Here is a 21,827-nt window from a genome sequence, read left to right as displayed (position 1 = left end):
GTGCTGCAGTCCGTGGGGTCACAGAGTCCGGACACGACTAAAGCAACTTAGCATGCACATGCATATTTGAGGAGGTTTGGTAAATGCACCTGAGTGCCGCTGGGGGAAATAGGTGGGCAGGATTCAGAGGAGGAGGAGCAGGGATGACCCTGGAATCTTGCATCTGAGGTTGGGCTCCCCAGAAGCAGGGCCTGAGATGGGGATGTTGGTACAAGTGGTTCACCTAGGGAGGGTTCTCAGGAGGCTCGTGAGGGGTGAGGGAAGCAGGCCAGGCGAGGGAAGAACTCAGAAGAGATGTGGGGTCGGATGTCCAGTCGTGCTTGACCCCACAGGAGCTCTAGAGTGTGACATGTGTCACAGAGATTGTCCTGCTCTGAAGCAAAAAGACTGGGGTCTCACACCCGGTGACAATGGCTCAGGGCCCTTCCTGGGGGTGTGCACACTCCTCCAGGCCTTCCAGGCAAGTCGGTTCCCACTGGCCAAGGGCCACCCTCTTGAGAAGGTGGTAAGAGTGCATCCCTAGCAGCTGGCACCCCAACAGCTGACATGGGCGAGTAGCCAAGGTGGAGGCAGTAGCTGAGGCACTCGTGGTACCTGCTGGAGCATGAGGGGCCTCGCAGGACAGTGATGGTGAGCTTGCAGTCCTGCCCCATCCTGGCTGTCCATCCCAGGGGGATGCTGCTCTAGGAGGGGCACTCGAACAATGTTCTGGAGAACCCAGGAGAGAAAGAAATTGAGCTTTCCCACGATTAAACAAAATTTGCTTTGAGGATAATGCCAAAGTCCACTTGGGCTCCCCGCCAGGGCCAAAAGTGTCTAGATTCCACTGCAGTGAGACCCGAGTCCAGAGGCTGCAGCTCTCCTGGCAGTCTCCTAGTTATTTCCATCAAATGCAGTTCTTCGCTTTTGTCCGTTTTCCAAAAGCAGACCTCCCTGCAGTTCAAACTGTGTCATTCTTAACATCTGTGAGCTCGTGTCAATTACCCGCTGACTGGAGACAAAGGTGACCCACGGCACACAGGTGAGGAAGGTTCCCGCATCCCCACACCATCCTTCCTGCCTTTGTCTCTGTACTTAGAAGTCGCTCTTCCCCAGGCCTGCAGCAGCACTGGCTGGTCTGACGGGTTTATGATTAGCAGAACAGCAGCCCTGTGGCTGTTCACCTGGGCTCAGATCATACTTTCAGGATCCTGAGGTCTTGACAAACAGGGACGGGCTGCTTCAAAGAACCAGGCAGGCACCCATGGGGAGTGACAGCTCCTGCCCAGGGCCAGGGAGGCAGGAGTGCTTGCAAGTGGAGCCTCTTCCAAACACGAATAAGATGAAGAAAAAGTCACTTTGTCCTTGTTGCTGCCGTGAAAATCAGCGCCCAGGAGGATACGGCACTCTGCAGATCTTATTTAAAATTCTGCCAATGGCCCTGGTGATGAGGGGACTGCGGCTGGATGTTGGCAACAGCTCAGACAAGTGAGAAAGAAAAATTGCCAAGCAGGTTGCCTTACCTTCCTCTGCAACCAGGTGGTTCTTAGCATCATGGTGGGAACAGAATTCTTGTAAACTGAGCCTTGGGAAGGGAGACCTTGTAGCTTGACCAGGCAGCTAGACGTGGTGCAGATTTCTTTTCAATGGGCTGACCACCAATAATGGTCAAAATGGTGCAGGGACCTGAGTCAAGAGTCCGGTAGCAACTGGCTACAGGGTTGAGAGTCAGGGTACGTGACAGGTGTTTGGTCTGTCTTTCAGTTCCTTCACCTGCCATTAGGGGGTGCTAGACTAGCTTGCTGGTCTGCTTTTGGCTCCACATTCCTTACTGGTAAAACATTTTTAGCCTGCACCCAAGAAATGCATGGAGAAGGAAATGGCAACCCACTCCAGTGTTCTTGCCGGGAGAATCTCAGGGACGGGGGAGCCTGGTGGGCTGCCGTCTATGGGGTCGCACAGAGTCGGACACTACTGAAGTGACTTAACAGTAGCAGCAGCAAGAATGCATAACTGTTTATTTACCAGAGAAGGAAATGGCAATCCGTCCAGCACTCTTGCCTGGAAAATCCCATAGACGGAGGAGCCTGATAGGCTACAGTCCATGGGGTTGCAAAGAGTCAGACACCACTGAGCGACTTCACTTTCACTTTCATACATATGTTCTACTCCCCTAAAGTATTATGTACATTATAAAGGGCATGCAACAATAGATATAAGAAACTCCAGGTGAAAATAACTGTAAACAGAAGCTCAGTATTTAAAAAAAATTGTTGAAGTAGTGTTGATTTATAGTGGTGTGTTAATTGCTGCTGCACAGCAAATTGAATCAGTTTATATACATAGGCCTTTGCAGCTCAGCAATAAAAATTTGCCTGCGATGCAGGAGATGTGGGTTCAATATGTGCATGGGGAAGATCCTCTGGAGAAAGAGATGGCAAAACCCACACTAGTATTCTTGTCTGGGAAATCCCATGAACAGAGGAGCCTGGCAGGCTAAGTCCATGGGGTGGCAAAAGGAGTTGGGCACGACTTAGCAACTAAACAACAACTGTATACATTGTTTGTTATATTCTTCTCCAGTATGGTTTATCACAGGATACTGAATATAGCTCCTCGTGCTCTTCAGTCCCACCTTGTTGTTTATCCATCCTACCTATAATCGTTTGCATCTGCCAATTCCAGACTCCCACACCCACCCTAACTCTTGGCAACCGCAAATCTCTTCTCTCTGTCTGTGAATCTGTTTCATAGATAAGTTTCCATTTGTGTCATATTTTAGATTCTACATGTAAGTGATATCACATGGTATTTGTCTTTCTCTTTATGGCTTACTTTACTTAGTATGATATTTCCTAGGTTCATCTATGTCCCTGCAATGGCATTCTTTTATTCTTTTTTTACAGCTGAGTAGTATTCCATTTGGAGAAGGAAATGGCAACCCACTCCAGTGTTCTTGCCTGGAGAATCCCATGGATGGAGAAGCAGTCCATGGGGTCGCACAGAATCGGACACGACTGAAGCGACTTAGCAGCAGCAGTATTCCATTATATATATAAACCCACACCACATCTTTTTTTATCCCCTTAATCTGTTGATAGATATTGAGGTTGTTTCCATGTCTCGAGTATTGTGAATAATGCTGCTAAGAACACAGAGGTGCACGTATCTCTTCAAATTATGGTTTCATCTGGATATATGCCTAGGAATGGGATTGCTGGATCTTATAGTAGCTCTATTTTTAGTTTTTTTTTATGGAATCTCCACACTGTTTTCTATAGTGGCTGCACCAATATACATTTCCACCAACAGTGCAGGAGGGTTCCCTTTTCTCCACATCCTCTCCAGCATTTGTTATTTGTAGACTTTTTAATCAGGGCTGTTCTGACTGGTGTGAGGTGGTACTTCATTGCAGTTTCGATTTGCTTTTCTCTAATAGTTAGCAATGTTGAGAAGCTCAGTATTTTCTTTCTCTGCCTTTGTTACACACCTCCCCCTCCCCTGGGATGTGAAGGCTCTGTTTTGGAGGTTAGACCTGATGACCTGGAAGGGCTTCTCTATGTGGAATGTCTGTGCTGCCCAGTTTTTTCAGTGGAGACCCTTTGGACCCAACCAGTCCAATAATGGTAGCTACTAGTCACTTGTCGGAGAAGGCAGTGGCACCCCACTCCAGTACTCTTGCCTGGGAAATCCCATGGACGGAGGAGCCTGGTGGGCTGCAGTCCATGGGGTCGCTAAGAGTTGGATATGACTGAGCGACTTCACTTTCACTTTTCACTTTCATGCATTGGAGAAGGAAATGACAACCCACTCCAGTGTTCTTGCCTGGAGAATCCCAGGGACGGCGGAGCCTGGTGGGCTGCAGTCTATGGGGTCACACAGAGTCGGACACGACTGAAGTGACTTAGCAGCAGCAGCAGCAGCAGCAGTCACTTGTGGCTTTTTAAACCCATTAAAATGAAATTGACCAGAAAGCTCAGTTCCTCAGACATATGAACTACATTTCAGTCACTACAGAGATGCCTATGGTTAGTGGCTACCATGTTGGTCAATGCAGAGTATAGAAGGCTTTCATTACTGTATAAAGTTCCACTGGACAGCCTGTCACATAAGTAGTCATGGTCTTATAATTCAGTGTTTAATTACAGCAACTGACCTTGAGTAAGCCCTGCTGTGTGCTAGGTGGTGTGGGAAGCATTTTCCAGGTGCTGTCTCGTTTCATGCTCACAAGAGCCCCCTGAGTTGTGCCCTGTGGTCATTCTCACATCCTGGCAGGAGAATGAGGACTGGAAGGAAGAGGGGTTCCCGAGAGCTGACGAGCTGCCTGGACCTCATGCCCTTTGTGTTCTCCCAGACTCCACATGGGGACCTGGACTTTTCTCTCTGGGCATCCCGTTTGGAATTTCCATGCCCACGAACTCCAGGGCACAGGCTTTCCACGGTGTTCATGCCGCCTGTGCTTCTTGTTCCCCAGGTACAGAGGGAATTTCTTGCAGAGCCGTGTCCAGCTGAGAGTCACTAGACTACGGAAACCACACTGGGTTCTGAGAAAAGATGGCCACCCACCCCGAGCCAAGGGGCCGGACCCATGCAGGACCCAAGGGCAGGCTTCTTCAGAGATGGCAGGTAAGACTTGTTCTCCTTGGAGATGGATCCAAACTGGGCACCTGGGAACATGCTGCTGGGAACGTGAAATGCTGCTGGGAATGTGAAATGAGCAAAGGCAACTGTCCTTGCTGTCTGAAGCCTGACATCCAGCAAGGGTATTGATGGCTTATGGGGTGATGACAGAAGTGTTACCTCTGTGGGGCGGTCAAGACCCTAAACTGGGTGGGGATATTGGGAATCGAATATTGAGATGCAACAAACATCCTTGAGTATGGAGGGCCTGAGTCAGAACTCTGGGTGCCTCCACCTTCCCCCCATCTTCTTCTCTGAAGAAGCTCACTGGCCTCTTCCTGCAGGGCCACTGTGAGGCTAAATAGGTCAATGGATGGGCTTTCGAGTGAACGTGAAATAAAAGTAGCAGGAGGAGTTGTAATGAGACAGCGGCTGGGAACATTGCTTCCATGGGGCTTACAAAAGGGGCTCTTCGTGATGCTCGGAAGTAAACAAAGGATGAACTAATGGAGACTGCTTCCTGGAAATGGGCTATTTTAAGTTGCAATCACTGGGCAAATCAATTAACTTCTCTGGACTGCAGTTTCCCCTCCTTCCTCCCTCCACTGGGCATTCTTGAGCCCAGCCTTAGCCTTGTGGACAGTGTTTTGACGGAGTCAGACCAAGACCTTGTGTGAGAAGGTGGTGGGGTCCCATATGGCCAGTGGTGACTGAATTAACTGTCTTTTGTGGCTGATTGTTGTCCATTTGGCTCAAGGGCTGACCCTGGGTTCTGCCTGCTGGTGGGGACAGTTGGTTAGGGTCCCCTCCTCTCAGTCTCTGCGAAGCCCCACCACCCCCTCAGGAAGATAGTGCTTCCCTGCTGCCCCTTGAGCCCTCGCCACCCCCTCTCCTTGCAATCCCCGTGCCCTCTCTTAGGCAAGGATGAGGACTCGTTTTTTTCCCTTAATGAGAGTTTAAGTCAAAGTAGGTATTTGCTCCAATGGATGACCAGTTGTAGAAGGAAAAGCACTGTCTTCTGATGGAACATCAAGGGTTAAGACTTTGGTGGGCAGCAGGCTAGACAAAAATGCAATCAGGGGACCGGGCTTTGCCCTTTCTTCATTTTCTGTGACTCCTCACGTTGAACTCCATTACTTGCCTCCTGCTCAAGGAGATACAATCCAGGAACCTGCCCATTAGGGTGTGCTTGGGTGATACCACTCCCAAGAAAGCCCAAAAGAACCCACCAGAATTCTACCAGTTGCCCCAAATGGCAGTGCTTTCCCACCAGCTCTTTTCCCAGCACCATAGAGAGCTGAATCAAGCTGATCCTGGAAACTCACATCAGCTACCGTGGTTCTATTCCTAAGCTCCATGCAGAACTGAAAAGGAGAAGAAGACAGTGCCTGCCCTTGATAAATGAGGTACAGGGTAAAGACAGACAGACAGACAGGCTCTCTGTCCATCCTTTGCTTCAATCATGTGGGGAGTGACCCTGGACATCAGCGAGCTCCCTCCTGGGAACCTTCTATCTGTAGAGAGGACGCTGATAGAGGTCTTACCCCCACAGTGGCTCAGGGTGAGGGTCGAACAAGGTCGTGTACAGCAAGGAACTTTCAGACTCTAAAGTAGATGAGAAATGTTGATTCTTAGCTCTGGAGCATAATAAGCGTACGTGTGTAAGGTCTGCGGCTTCCCAGGTGGCTTGGTGGTAAAGAATCCACCTGCCAATGCAGGAGACACGGGTACAATCCCTGGGTGAGGGAAGATCCCCTGGAGGAGGAAATGGCTACCCATTCCGGTATTCCTGCCTGGAAATCCCATGGGCAGAGGAGCCTGGCGGGCTATAGTCCATGGGGTCGCAGAGAGTTGGACACAACTGAAGGACTGAGCACGCACACATGTGTAAGGTCTGGCATATGCTGAGTGCCGAGAGCATGTGGGGTGCGTGGCACTCAGTGTCCCTGTTGTTTAGTGAAGGATGAGGTCAGTGTTTCAGGGAGGAGCCCAAGGGGGAGATTTCTCAGCAGAGATATGGCTTCTTCTGGATGTTCAGACGTAGGGGGAATAGAACAGATGCTCTCTGGATTGGTAAATTGCTTTGGGCTGTGGAAGAAATTGCCACAAACGCGGTGGTTTAAAATAACAACAATGTATTATCTCTCAGTTCTGGATGCCAGAAGCTACCAATCTCTCTAGAGCCTCCAGGAGGGGATCCTACCCAGCCTCCCAGTTTCTGGGGGCTCCAGGTATCCTTGGCTTGTGATTGCACCTCTCCAGTCTCTGCTTTCATCTGCACACAGCTTCTCTCCTGTGTTTCTGTGGGTCAAATGTTCTCCTGTCTTTCTCTTATAAGGACGCTTGCCATTGGACTAAGGGCTCACCCTAAATCCGGGATGATCTTACCTTGAGACTCATAATTTAATTTCACGTGCAAAGATGTTTTCCCAAGTAAGGTCACAGTCACCGGTTCTGTGGGTTTAGGACTTGGATATATATGTTTTGGAGGGATAGGCACAATTCAATCACGAACCACCTCAACAATTTTCCCCCGGTCTGAGAACCAATAGAAGGGACCTCAAAATGTGTTTCTAAGTGGAAAAGACAGTGGCATGCATGGACACTCATCGTCTGTGCTCTCCTCGTGTGCAAATGGCTCTGGCAGAAAGTTCTCTATAAACCTAAATCAATATGTATTCGTTAAAACAGGATCATGCAGCCCACCTCCCAGTAGGACATATTCACACGTGCAGGCATGTGGTCCAAGTGAGCTTCAATCCTGAGACCGGTGTGCTGGGTCAGGGGGCCCCCTTAGCTTCTCTTTGGGAGAAAGACCTGCTGGCAGTCTGGATGAGGGCAGGCAGGGCTCCACATGTGGTTGAAATGCAGTCACCACCTGTCGGTCCAGCCCTTTGCTCTGCCTGGGGAACTGTCAGCCCAAAGCAGGGAGCTCTTCTGTCCTCCCAAGAGGGTGGGGGCATCTTCCATACGTCCTCCAATGGAGGCGGTCGCTTCTTCCTAAGATGCACGTGTACCCCCTGTGCTCATGGTGACCCAGGGGCCTCAGTACTAGTGGAGAGACCAGCTGGAAAGTCTCTGATCTTTCATGGTCCTCCTCATCCTGTCTTCCCTTCAAAAGCTTCTCTCGACCTCAGGGACCAGCCCTGCTACTCCGTATTGAGAACATCACACTCAGTAGCTTTCTGATCTCAACACCAGCCTGTTCTACCAAAATCCAGGGAATGGGGGATAAAACCAGCCCCAAACAGAAAAGAAAAATCAGAAACAAAATCTAAATGTGGAGCTAAGATTGGGAGGCCATACGCAGTGCAAAGCCCACTGGGAACATAGTCCCCTTCCACCCCCACCCCCATGTAGGTAATAATGTTGCAGCAGCAGAGCAAGTGGTAATAACAGATGACTGTGCTTTCGTGTTTGTTGTTGGAACAGTTAGTTGAGCCAGAGGTCTGGGTCACAGGTGCCCATTTTCAAAGGGCTTCCTCTCCCATGATTACAAAGCACATGGAATGTGTCCATTAAGGGCAGTGGGAGTCTGTGGGGTGTGGCCCCAGGGAATATTAATCACCCCTCATTCCTGATTGAAGTGTCAAAGATGGAGCAGGGATGTTGGGTCGGATAAACCAGCAAGCATGGGGTGAATGGGCCATTATGGACACCATTGCGTTGGAGGTGGGGTAGAATGCGTTAAAATAAACACCCCCTGGGAATCAAAGGAGCTCAGAGAGCTTACTGCCACCACCACCCAAAGCCAATATTTCACAGCAGAGTGACAGACACTCTGAAAGTGTTGGGTGTCTGAAGACGGAGTGCCATTAATAACTTCAAAGGAAGCTAGAGATAGGCCTTGGTCACCCACGATTTACAAACAACTTTCTTGTCTTCTTTGACCTGGCAGGTCCTGGTTAGAGAGATCAGAGCTGGCTTCTTGGTGAGAGAGCTGACCCCACTGTGTTTGTGTGTGTGTGTGTGTGTGCGTGTACGTGCAAGTGTGCGTACACACAACTTTGTGAGTGCGTGCGAATGTGTGTATTTTTGAGGCGGGAGGACCTGGTTTCCTCAGCATGACAATGATAGGGTGATTTGTTTGGGGTGACCTGAGGGGCTATAACGTGGCGGAATTTGAAACCCAGAAATGAAATGGAGAGTAATCTTTTGATGGGGGTGCGGGATGGAATTTCCCAATTCAAATCTGGGAAAACCTTTGGCTCACATCCTTGAAGGTCAGCTAAATCAGCAAAACATTTTCAAAGAAGTGGCCAGGAATATTTGTGTCCAGGAGCTGAAATAAGATGTTGTTATGGATTCTTTCTCCCTTTTATTTTTGGAGAATCTTCCTGTCAATAATTTATGAAGATGAGAGAGAGGATGTTTTTGAAAAATATTTTTTAAAAGGATGCTTAATTTCCCTCTTTCAACTATTCCAATAACTTGGGACTAATCATTTGAATTAACAGATGGCTTGGCAGTGAAGTCTTCTGCAAGCAGAAGGCCAGAGGAGTTATGAAGGATGGAGACCTAATTTATAAGATTTTATGATGATTGGCATCTTTGAGACTCTTCTGAGAACTGAACTTTTTATTTTTATTTTTTTGACTTTCCAACACCACTGAATTTAATGTTTTTTTTTTTTTTAATTTTATTTTATATTGGACTATACAATGCATATGGTTGTAAAGAGTCAGACACGACCGAAGTGACCTAGCATGCACGTAGTCGATTTACAATGTTGTGTTAATTTCAGGCTATAGATAGCCAAGTGATTCTGTTATACGTATACATATATCTATTCTTTTCCCATTCTTTTCCCATTTAGTTATTATAGTATATCGAGCAGCGTCTCCTGTGCCATACAGAAGGTCCTCGTTGGTTATTTGTTTTAAATATAGTAGTGTGTCTACATCAATCTCAAATCCCCAGTTTATCCCTCCCCCTCATCTTTCCCCTTTGGTAGCCATGTTTGTTTTCTATGTCTGTGGATCTGTTTTTCTTTTATAAATATTAGTAATATTGTATCTTTTAATTTTTTAGATTCCACATATGGGGTATCTGGTATCATATGATATTTGTCTCTCTCTGACTGACTTCGCCTAGTGTGATCATCTCCAGGTCGATCCGTGTTGCTGCACATGGCATTATTTCATTCTCCTGGTATGAAGGTCACATGCCTTTTATTTATTTAAAATGTTTTCATAGTCCTTTCTATGATGATTTATCGCAGGATGTTGCCCTTGTTGTTCATCCATTCTATATGTAATAGCTTGCAGCTGCTGATCCCAGGCTTCCAATCCAACTCTCTCTCCTCCCGCGTGGCAACCACCAGTTTATCCTCTAAGTCCCTGATTCTGTTTCTGTTTCATAGATAGGTTCATTTACGTCATATTTTAGATTCCAAATGTAGGTGATATGATAGGGTATTTGTCTTTTTTTTACATACTTCACTTAGTATGATAATCTCCAGTTGTATCCATGTTGCTGCAAATAGTAACATTTCATTCTTTCTCATGGTCCCATAGTATTTCATTGTATACACACACACACACACACATATACCACATCTTCTTTATCCATTCATCTACCAATGGACATTTAGTTCCTTCCATGTCTTAGTTACTGTAAACAGTTGATGCAGTGAACACTGGGGTATATGTATCTTTCAAACTATGGTTTTTCTCTGGGTATATGCCCAGGAGTGGGATTGCTGGGTCATATGGCAGCTCTATTTTTAGTTTTTCAAGGAACCTCCATACTGTTCTCCATAGTGGCTACACCAATTTACATACCCACCAACAGTGTAGGAGTGTTTCCTTTTCTCCACACTCTCTCTAGCATTTATTATTTGTAGACTTTTTGATGATGGTCATTCTGATTGGTATGAGGTGATTTCTCATTGTAGTGTCAGTTTGCATTATTCTAATAATTAGTGATGTTGCGTGAAAGTGTTTAAAAACCTAAATTCAGTGATCCACCATCCAAGTTTCCAGCAAAGGAGTTAGGGGAGCTGGAAGTTTCTTTGTAGATTTCAAGTAGCCTTGACTTACCAGACACTTATCAAGCATAAGAATAGGAATGGTGTGTACAACTCTGAACAGAGATTCTTATACATAACATGTTTGACAACCACTGAGGGCAAGGAGGGTAAGCAAAGAGGCGATCCATCCATCCAGGCTGCCCTGACAACAAACAGCAGTTTCTAGCAAGGAATTTTCAAATGTCCCTGCTTGCCCATGAGGTGTATGCCGTTTAGTTTCTGCGTTAAGTGCCTGAAGTTGTGACGACGTCTTAATGGATTGGCTTGTTGGGGGATTAACTAAGATATTGGAGTGTGTCTTCTGCGTGGTGTGGGAGGTAGTGTTTCAGAAATCAGGGTTTAGGTTAAATGTGCGATAGGTCCTTGCTGGAGTGGTTTCTCTTCTCACCTGAGCACCTAATCTGCCTGATGCCATTTGAAGAACCGGGGGAGTTGTTTTCCATTTTGCGATTATTCCATGTAATTGACGTCAGTAAAAGACCATCTTTTGTACCTGAAGGGGAAGTTCACTACTAAGCCTTGTCATGAAAATGATCTGTTTATTTCCCAGGTTAGGGTCTTAGGGACTTAGGAAAGGAAGCTTTGCAGGTATGTGTTGTGTGCCCGCTTGCACATTTGCCTGCTCACATTGGAGTGTTATTTTTTCATTAGAAAAAGTCACTGAAAACTCACACGTCCATACAAAATGGGTAAAACTACCTGAGCAAAAGCCTCTACCAAACGATTCGCTTCTTTTGTGGTTATACAATTCCTGATGAAGTCACCGTTCCGAAAAGAATACTTTTCAGAACATGGGGAGCAGCGGGGATGAACTCAACATCATTCAATTCTATTTGCATTTCAAGTGGGACATTCTAGTCTCCAGGAGCTTAAAACTCATCAGCAATCAGCCTATTACCCTTTTCCTAATATCACAGTTATTGACCCTGGGCTGCAAAAAAGAATCTCATAATGAGATTTGTCCTGTTTTTGTGTTTATGTGCGCATTTCTTTCTCTCTAGTAGACGACATATCAGCTTTTATTTATTTTTTTATTATTGAAATCCTTTGTGTCAGAAGGACCTGCTCCATTAACTGAATCCTGTTCTATGTACTCTGATGTGCGGATACACGAAAACACTCCTTGGTATAAAGAGTGTTCTTATATATTTCCTTAGAAACGCATTTCGCGGAACTGAATGGAGAATGCTGATGTGGTTGAGGTTAATTATTCGGACTTTTGTGGGCACATTGGAAGTCGTGCTGCTTCTGCCGGTACACAGACTAAAATTGGAACGCTGAAGAGGAGCCCAGCGTGGCCCTGTGCCCAGATGACACATCTAAAGTCATATTGATTGAGAGAGATGCTTTATTGAACGATAAGAACTCCATCGAGTTTCTGGTTTTGCAATTTCCTGCAGCTGGCGTGGCTTCTGGCAGTAAACACCGTGAGATTCAGGGTAACATTTCAAAGTGAGATTTTAGAGAAATCTCCCAATAACTAAACTCAGAAGGCACTTTCAGTTCAGGAGCTGCACCCACATCTAATCCCCCCAACAGACTTAAGATGATTCATTTTCATTTTCAGAGGGAGAAACTGAGACTCAGAGTCTCCAAGTCATCCAGTGACCTGCTCAGGGCCACCCAGATGATGAATCAGGGGTCCATGGTGTTTCCTAAATTCAATAATTCATGGACCATCTTCAGAAATGTCCCATCTGCATGTCATCTGTGTGATTATTTGCTTATGTGATCCACTTAAGCTCATTGGCAAAACCCATAAATTCTTTTATTTTCAATAGAAACTGTTTATCAATGCTGGAAATGGAAAGCCAGTATCATATGCCATTAAGAGAATGTTTTCCTGGCAAATAAATTCTGTCTAGATGGTTGTGGGCGAGAGCCCTAGATACACTCTTTGCTTAAAAAGAGACCTGGAAGACTTTAGATATACATTAGCATCCAACTGGGACTTTCTTTCCCTAATCAGAGGGTAGTAGGGAGAACAACCTTTTCATTGGGTGATTGCATTTTATTTAACGCTAAGCTTGTGACTCTTCCCCCACTGGGGGTCTGAGTCCCTCCCTGGGACTTTCTTGTGCTGTCACATCTGCTTTCCTCTGTCAATAACATTCCATTGGCTTCTGCTGTCTTAGCTAGAATTTCCTCAACTCTTGTAAGGCTTTCACCTGTATCAATTTAAACTCTGTTCATCAGAGTTGGGCTGTAGAAGCTGTGAACCAACATTCTGCAAAGACCCTTCTTGAAGACTGAATCTTTTCTGCCTCATGGGGGTGGGAGCTTAGTGGTGTGAGAGGTATCCTAGGCAGTGGTGTGAGAGGTATGCCTAGGTATCCTAGGCAGTTTGAGGTATCCTCAAACTCTGCATTTATAAGTCTGAGATGCTGACCCAGAGCCTTCTGTGACCAAAGGAGGGATGATGGGAAATGCCCAGGGTGCAGAGAGGAGATGGAGGGACCAGGAGCATCTGAGACTTGGGTGGGGGCTCATCCTTCTCCTGAGGACAGTGAGGGGCCACTGAAGGATGAGGAGGGCAGAGGGCAGACCATCCATTGTAGGTGAGTGTGGAGAAATGATTGGGGCAGATAGAGTGGATGCTAGGAGGCAGATGAGGAAGTTCCTGAAACAAGTTGGGCAGGTTTGTGTTGAAAGTGAACTTGGAAAACAGGGATGCTCCACCTAGAGGAACAGAAAAGTTTAGTTCTTAATTATGTGAGTAATGATGAATCATACATCTTTTAACACATTCAATTATGGTAATGAGGCTCATGTTCACTTTGACCACCACCCCCATTCCCCATGCCCCCTGCCCCTCCAGATGAAACTACAGTTTGGGATAGGAAGGCACCTGCCAGAGTGTTGTTTCTGTGCATGCGTGTGTGTGTGTGTGTGTCTGTGTCTAATAGGAATTGTACAACACTACCCATCTCACTGTGCAACTTGCCTTGTTTTTCTCAACACCATTTTGTGGTCTTCCCATACTGTTAATACATATGGAGCTATCCCAGCCTTGTAAATAGGGACGGAGCCTCTCTGGGTGGGGCTGCTGTGACCCTAGGCAGTCATTCTCTTAACAGTGAATAGTTCATCTTATTGCCAGTACTTCACATGGAACTACTGTCCATGACTCCCAGGCCCAGGTAGGGGGGTTTCTCTAGGGAAGACCCAAGAAGAATTGCTGAGTCTTTGTTATGTTGCATGTTTAAAATACTTTATTTTATATTGGAATATCGTTGATTTATAATGTGTTAATTTCTGGTATACAGCAAAGTAATTCTGTTATACATATATATAAGGGATATATGTACCTATTCTTTTTCAGATTCTTTTTCCATAAGTTATTACAGAGTATTAAGTACAGTTCCCTGTGTTATACAGTAGGTCCTTGTTGATTATCTACTTTATGTATAGTAGTATATATACATTGACTATCTACTTACGTATAGTAGGCTATATATATTAGTGTATATATAATCTCCTTATTTACCCCTCCCCTCTCTCTCCCCTTTGGTAACTGTAAGTTTGTTTTCTACATCTGTGAGTCTGTTTCTCTTTTGTAAATAAGTTCATTTGTATCATTTTTTTTTAGATTTCACATATACATGATATTGTATGATGTTTGTCTTTGTCTGACTTATTTCACTTTGTAGGATAATCTTTAGGTCCATCCATGTTGCTGCAAATGGCATTATTTCATTCTTTTTTATGGCTGAGTAATATTCCAGTGTGTATATATACACCTCATCTTCTTTATCCATTCATCTGTTGACGGACATTGAGGTTCCTTCCATGTCTTGGCTGTTGTAAGTGCTGCAGTGGACACTGGGGTGCATGTATTTCTTTGAATTATTTTCTCCAGGTATATGCCCAGGCATGGGATTGCAGGATCATATGGTAGCTCTATTTTTAGTGTTTTGAGGAACTTCCACAGTGTTCTCTATAGTGAAAGTGTTAGCTGCTCAGTCATGTCCAACTCTTCGCAACCCCACGGATTGTAGCCTGCCAAGCTCCTCTGTCCATGGAATTCTCTAGGCAAGAAGAGTGGAGTGGTTGCCATTTCCTCCTCCAGGGGATCTTCCTGACCTAGAGATCGAATTTGGGTCTCCTGCACTTCAGGAAGATTCTTTACCATCTGAGCCATGGGGAAGGCCCATGTTCTCTAGAGTGGCTGCCCTAGTTTACATGGAGGAGGGTTTCCTTTTCCTCACACCCCCTCCAGCATTTATTGTTTGTAGACTTTCTGATGGTGGCCAGGCTGACCTGTGTGAGGTGATACCTCACTGTAGTTTAGTCATGTTGCACATTTTTAGTAGATATTTCCAAGTTGCTTTCTATTTCACATTCCCATCAGTACCATATTAGAGTACCTTTTCCTTCTTCGATCTTATCAAGCTTAAAAAAAAATACGAAGATGTGTGACAGATGCTAACTGGAAAGCCTGTCACCAGGAGGGCCTTTCCACCCCAAGCTTGCATCTCACTGCAGGGAGAGGGGGTCCACTGCCAGACAGACCGTGAGGAAGGCTGGCAGAATCCAGTGGAAAAAAACATGGAGGGGTGAATAGACTATCTTGTTTTGAAATCACAGAGAAGAGAGTTTCTCTTGACCAAACTTTAAGTCCTCTGGGTACAATTTGATGTTCTCTCCAAATATTAATAGATTTGTTCCTCGGCTGAGGCACGATGTCTCGGTCTGCTCCGAGAGAAGTCCGTCACTGCAGAGGACACAAGGCCACATAAGACTTCCTCTGTGCCGAGCCAATTCATTAGACCTGGTGAGCAATTTGCAGAAGAGATTAATTGATTTGCAGGCTGCTGAGCTCTGAGCATTACTCAGCTACCTCCCAGAATGCTCAGGCCGCCTGGGAACTCGACCGAGCAAACAGCAATATGTGAGGCTTTAGTCAAAACCTGAGTGGCATCTTCATCCCTCATTATGGACAGAAGCTGAAGAGATGAATGTCTCAGTCTTCTCTGGTTTAGTGTGGGATCTGGGGCCACAGTCCAGACTCCCGGAATAAAATGAGAAGGCTTGCAGAGAATATGATAGCAATGTTTCTTTTTGCAAGCTTTGACTATCCCCAGACAGACACCTTGCTTATCTTATTCTGAAATGCTGCTACCAGCAGTGGATACCTGTATCTTTGGGTTCTGAGGAAAGAGACTCAGTTTAAATTGGCCTAGACAGAAACAGTATCTCAGGGAACAGAGAAAGGGGCTTCAGGCTTGGCTGGATCTAGGGGTACGAATGATGTCACCCAGATTCAGTTTCTGTCCATCGCTTGGATCTTCTCCTGGGGCATCATCACTGGTTCCTCTAGGACTTGCCTTGCCTGAATATGCTTGACTCCTTTCTGTAACCCCAGATCTCTGAGTCTAGGTGGCCTAGTTGGGAGCAGGTGTCTCTCCAGAACCAATCACTGGTTGAGTTGAGTGACTTGAGTGACCAGGTCTAAATCACACACCTGCCCTTGTATGGAGGGATGGGTTGGGACCTTTAAGAGTAGAGGAGAGACAGTTTCCCAAAAGAGAGAGGGGCCCAGATGTCCAGACCACCTCTTACTCATGGTTGAGTGGGATTCAGCTTCTGTGTGTCAGAGTTATGCCCTTAGAGTGAGGAGAAGCAGAAGATGCCATGAGTACTCTCCTAAGGAGCTTGGGGACCGGTTGGTGGATCGAGACACCTTTGTGAAATAGATGAGAGTTCATATGCAATTAGTCGGGTCCGCTCTGTGCCAGGCAGTGTGTGGGAGCAGGAAGAGAGGCAAACAAGAACACGCCACGGCCCCTGTCCTTAGGGAGAGCCCAGTCTGGCAGAGGCAGCCGGCACAGACTGGTAAACAAGTCATTACACATGCAATGCGGTAAGCTCGCTGATATGATTAAGCTTCCAAATGAGGGATCCTGACAGGGCCGGCTGGAGCGGGGAAGGGAGAGTGGGCTAGCGTAAACAGGAACAAAACAGGAGGGGGCCGCGCTTCCGCCACACATCCCCGTGGCCCCTCCATCCGGCGGCCACTGCAGGGGGAGCGCGGCCCCCTACAGAGACCTGCAGCCTGTCACTGCATCATCCCTTTTTCTCCTCCTTGGATCATAAAGAATCTTTGCTATCCACAGAAAACTGCTGGAAGTGGAGGCGCGCAGCACTTAACTACTATTTACTTATTTATCTAAGATGCTAAGTGTTTCCCTTGGCAGTCGCTAATAGATTCCTGTAGAAACGGAGCGACACATCCTGAATTCCAATTTCTGCACCAACAGAAGTTGGGAGCACAAGAGTATGAAGTGCACTCGTGCCTGGCTCCACTGGGGAGGCCAGAGGTCAGGACCACAGAGTCATTTAAAGAGGTTGAGATTTGGAAAGATAAACTGTATTATGCTCAAAAATTTCGTTTAAAACAAAAGAGGCACATGCCTTTGATCACGAATCTGAATTGGAGACTGTTCTGCTTTGGGAGGGCTTTCTGGAGACTGTCCTTACCTTGGAGTTGGGGGAGCCTCTTCTCAGCAGAACCCTCAAAAAGAGTCTTATTCTAGAATATTCTATGTTGAAGGACTGGTAGACAAATGGCATCAGAGGATGAAGCAAGAGGAGAAGTGATGATTTCAACAGACCTACCAATGGGGGACAAAACCATGGAGGGTTCAGGTCACCTAGTTGGGTCTTTCCTCTCTGACCTCCACCTGGGACCTGATCTTCCGGAGGGGCCAGGCTGTTTTGCTTTGGGGAACAGGCGAGCCTTTAGGGTTAATTTTAAAGGTGAATTTTAACTAAGGGATTAGTAGCAAAGTGAGACCTGAATGGCGTCAACAACTCTTAAGTGATAAGTAGACCAACTGCATTGAGTCACAATGAGAAGGTCATTTGTAAGCCTCAGTTCCTTTGTAAGCCTCTTGATTACATCACAAAGGAAGTCACCCTTTGATGCTAATACATCTTTAACACCTGCCTGACTAAGTCTTGAGAGAGGTTGGGTTTCAACCTCTAACTAGAATTTGAGAACTAGGTTCTGTTTTTTTTCCTATCTGTAGATTTACAGGTACCCTCTTAGGACAGATACTTCATCCTACCCAGTTGCTTCCTACAATAGACCTTGGAAAGCCAAATAATTTAAAAAATGCCAAATGCTCCTTCTTCCTCCCTCTCTTTCAGCCCCTCATTCGGCCAGTAGTAGTGCAGGGCAAGAAACTTTGTTTCTGGAGTCTGAAGAATTCAAGTCCTGACTTTTCTTCTTACTACTTCCTTGGCCAAGGTCATCCTTTCCCTTTCCCTCAGATCCTGATCTGTAAAATGGGGCCGTGTCTGAGTCCATAGGTATCAGAGACTCACTGACCTGGCACTTGAAGAGCCCATGAGGCCAGTCTAGATAGCCCACTCATCTGTCCAGGGGACTGGCAAGATACCCAATCTACATGAGATGGTGAGTTAGAAAGAGGCTGTGTCACGCATTGAAAGGACTTTGTGGGTGTCACAGTGGTTATCCTGGCTGACAGTGGGGGCTGTGGGTTATCCTTCCACCCAAGTCTGGGAAAGACTTCTACAGGTCAAGGGGATGAATCAAGGAACAGTGAAATTCAGATGGGGAGCTAGGTGGTATGGAGTCAGTGGGTGCTCGGGGGCACATGAATTTATGCACTTGAGTACAGATGGCCTGTGAGCGAGACTGGCCCCAAAGGTAGAGGGGACAAAGGGATTTGAATAATCCTTTGGGTTCTGGCGCCTTCCTGGCACTGTGAGTTCTGCTTAGGGACACTGCCTTTCTCTAAATAAATGCATTCACTGTGGCCTTTGCCCCAAGGTTGGATGCTGGCAGGGAGCACAGGGGAATCGGGTCCAACAAGCTTTGCTTCCTGTTTGAGCACTGGAATTTCTTCTTCTAATTTTCAATATGGCCCCTTGGGGTCAGCAGGGGGATGTCAGGGCCATTCTCCATTCTAATTAGGAGTCCTGCCCAAGTTCAAACATGGAGGAAAAGAAACTCAAGTTGCATTCTAACGCTTTTTTTCTTTTGCTAAAGCTCTATATTTTTGCTTGTTTATTTCCCTAACTTTCAGAGACACGAAGAAGTAATTTTTGTGCCCCCACCCGCTCCGCACAGACATTAGCGATCATTTTCAGTCACTTCAGCTCTCCCTTTTTGCTACGAGGCACCTGGCATGCCGGGAATGGACAAAAGCTATTTCTCTAAGTACTCGCGTTTGAAATTATTAAGTGTTCATTAAGCACCCCCGGGTGCAAAGCACTCTCGGAGATGTTTGTTTCTCAATTTTCTATAATTTCCTGATTTTTTTCCCCCTTCGCAAAAGGCAGATTGAAAAATGAACTCAGTGCATCTCAGCCTCTGAATCATAGTTAATGTACGACGCCCCCTCTCATAACCGCGCTGTTTTTCTTCTGCCTCCTCTTGTCTCCTTTCTTATCAATCTGAGATAAAGTTCTTATTCTTTTTAACCCCTATTCCAGAGTTGGGGTTGGTGGGGGTGGGGACTGGAACTTTTTTTGCTTTGTTCTCGACTCCCTGCCAGGAAGAAAGGAGTGCAAGAGCGGTGACCAGCACTCGTCCGGACTGCGGGTGGGCACCTCTGATGGGCATTGGGGCTGTGGGCGGCTCTGTGGCACCCGAACAGGTGCATCAAGAGAGCTGGGACTCTGCTCCCCGGGGGACCTGCCCCCTAGCTGGTGGGCAGCAGGGACCACCCCCCCGCCCCCGCCCCGAGAATCCCCCTGTGTGCGGACCCTAGTGGAAAAATACAGAAGCCCGAAGCCCCGACTCCCGTCCGCCCTCACGCCTGGTGATGCTGAGTCTTACATGAGTACAGAGAAAGGCTGTTTTTCTCTTTCTCTTTTTCTATTTTTTTTTAAAACAACAACCTCATATAACCTCAAAAGTTGCCCATGAATTTACCAAAACTTTTTTTATGAAACTATTCTAACCTCTGATGGGGGTTAAAAAACAAGCCCTGTGAATTTATTACCGAAGCGGGGAAAAAAAAAAAAACACTTTTTATTTGATGGAAATTGTCTTCCAAGCTTCAAGGGCGCCCCCTAGCGTCTAGGAGCAGGCAGCGAGGCTGGCTCCTTCCGTCCGGGAGCCCTGCTGAAAGCCCAAAATCGGGGTCCTTCTGTGGGGGACTCTGATCTTGCCCAGTTGTGGGTCCCGTGTGGATCGGACCCTGACTCACGTGGGGAGGGGACTGCTCTGACTACCAGAGGACCCCTTGGCACGAATTTATTTTCTGTTCTTTGGAATTTAGATGACTATAGCCCAGGGATGGGAGAGGAGGGTTTTCATCTTAAGACCCCCTCCCCACCCCATTTTTGAGATAGGCAGGACCACTTCTGCTCAAGAAATGGCCCTTGCCACTGTTTCAGCATGCAGGGGACCCCGGCTCTTTCCTGTCCTCCCATTTTTCTTATAAATGAGAAATGCCACCCAGATGTGCAAGAATAAAAACCAAAGCTAAGAGAGGAGGCAGAAGCCCCAGCCGAGGATGGAGGGAAGGAGAGGGGAAGAAAAGAGAAGAGTGATAGGATGAGGGTGAAATAAAGGACTAAACGGGGCCGGGCAGGGGTTTGGGTGGGCTGCAGGACCTTGGCCGGCTCCCCATCCTGGTATGTGAGCAGGATACGGGATTCTGCTGCAAACGCAGACTCCTGGCTCCTTGCACAACAAACAGGGCTTTTCAGTCTTTCTGTGTCATGGATGTGAGGTGTTTCTATCCTCCCCAGCTTGGAAACAAACCAGTTGTCCTTCAAAGCTGACCATGTTTTTAAGAAGCACACGTTAGAAATATTAAAAAAAAAAAAAAAAAAGGAAGCAAATGTTCTAACCCAGAGATGCAGGGAAGGAGCAAGCCTGCAGCAGCCAGCCCAGCAGGGGCACCAGTGGGACAGCATCTCCCGAATCGGTTTGGAGGGAGGCTGCGGTCCTGTGTCCTCGGCTGGTCTCAGCGGCACCCTTACCTCAGTTTCTCCGTCTATAACTCCAAGACGAAAAGTGCCAGTATCCATTTGATAGGGCTGTTGAGATATCGCTTATATCTATCGTTTAAAACAGGGCTTAATATCTTATTTGACAGTGAGCATCCCAGATCATGACTTTTAATCTCTACTAAGGAACCAGAAACCCAGAATTTTCCATTAAGTTAAATCTCCCGATTTTTACATGACAAGAGTGAATTCACATTTAAAAAAAACAAGCGCATGCATACACACTGGTCTGAGCCCCAGTATTGTCAGGAGCTTTGAGACCTTTGCCAGCTGCCAGGGGGCTTGGGAAGGCTGCCCCCACTCCCTATGTCAGCCCCCACCCCTACATGCTGAAGCCGGTGTGCTTACAGTTCTTTTAGCATGAATGGATTTGAGGGAAATGACCCCTTTTCCTCCCCCTTCCCCGAGAATGTGGGAGGGGCACTTTTGAATCCATGCACACCAGGAAGCCACAGTGGAATGTGGCATGTGGGCACGCATGTGGGCAACCACGGAGACGCGGGAAGGGGAGACTTCTCCTCCTTGTCCCTGAAGCCCTCGCTGGCCCCTCCCAATAAGTGTGTGCTTTTCAGCCTTGGTGCTTCAAGGTGTGTCTTGGCTTCTGTCCTGGTTTTGGTGGCATCACCTGCCAGGCTGGCTTATCATGTGTTCCTGTACCAGGGGAGGCCTCCCCTCTGCCCAGCCCCTCCTGGGTTTCCTGTGTCCCCTCCTGACTGGCGTGCCCTTCTGCCCTGATGCCTGCACACAGCGTCCATCTGCTCTTGCTGCTTGGATGAGCTGGTTGCTCTTTGCACATGGCCCCACTTCCTTCACTCGGCCCTCCACGCTCTCAGGGGCCACTGATGGAGCATCTTCTGTGCTGTTACATTGTCTGACGGGTAAACCAAGCCCATTTCACTGAGCTCCCTTTGTCTCCAAAAATGTTGAGACCCGAGCTTCTCCAAGTGTCATAGACAAAACAACAACAGAAATTACATGGCACAGTGATTCCAAAAAGCATGAGAGAAAACACTACCGAGAACCAGAGACACGAATTCCCATTTATCTTTGTTCGAGTGGATTAAATAGAGTATGCTATTGATTTTTTAAAATCCACACATTAATGGTTCAAAAGAAATTCGTTTTGTATGTTTTAATATGAAAGCAATTATTTTCCTTTTAAAACTGCTTCCTGGGTCTGTTATGGTTTGTTCTTTTCTTTCCCTTT

At 46.7% G+C, this 21,827-nt stretch overlaps 1 protein-coding gene across 1 annotated transcript in view; it reads left to right on the top strand.

Annotated features, from left to right (window-relative positions):
• The window catches only part of ZNF831 (zinc finger protein 831), a 92,644-nt gene that overhangs the window by 31,286 nt on the left and 39,531 nt on the right, over window positions 1-21,827 (top strand). Inside the window, exon 4 of the mRNA XM_070381475.1 lies at window positions 4,454-4,605. Coding sequence (XP_070237576.1) covers window positions 4,454-4,605 — 152 coding nt within the window. The remainder of the gene's footprint in view (window positions 1-4,453; window positions 4,606-21,827) is intronic.

Source organism: Bos mutus, chromosome 13 (genome assembly GCF_027580195.1).
Source record: "Bos mutus isolate GX-2022 chromosome 13, NWIPB_WYAK_1.1, whole genome shotgun sequence".
Lineage (NCBI taxonomy): Eukaryota > Metazoa > Chordata > Mammalia > Artiodactyla > Bovidae > Bos > Bos mutus.
The sequence above is the reverse complement of the archived record's forward strand: the minus strand, read 5'-3'. Positions and strand labels throughout refer to the sequence as shown.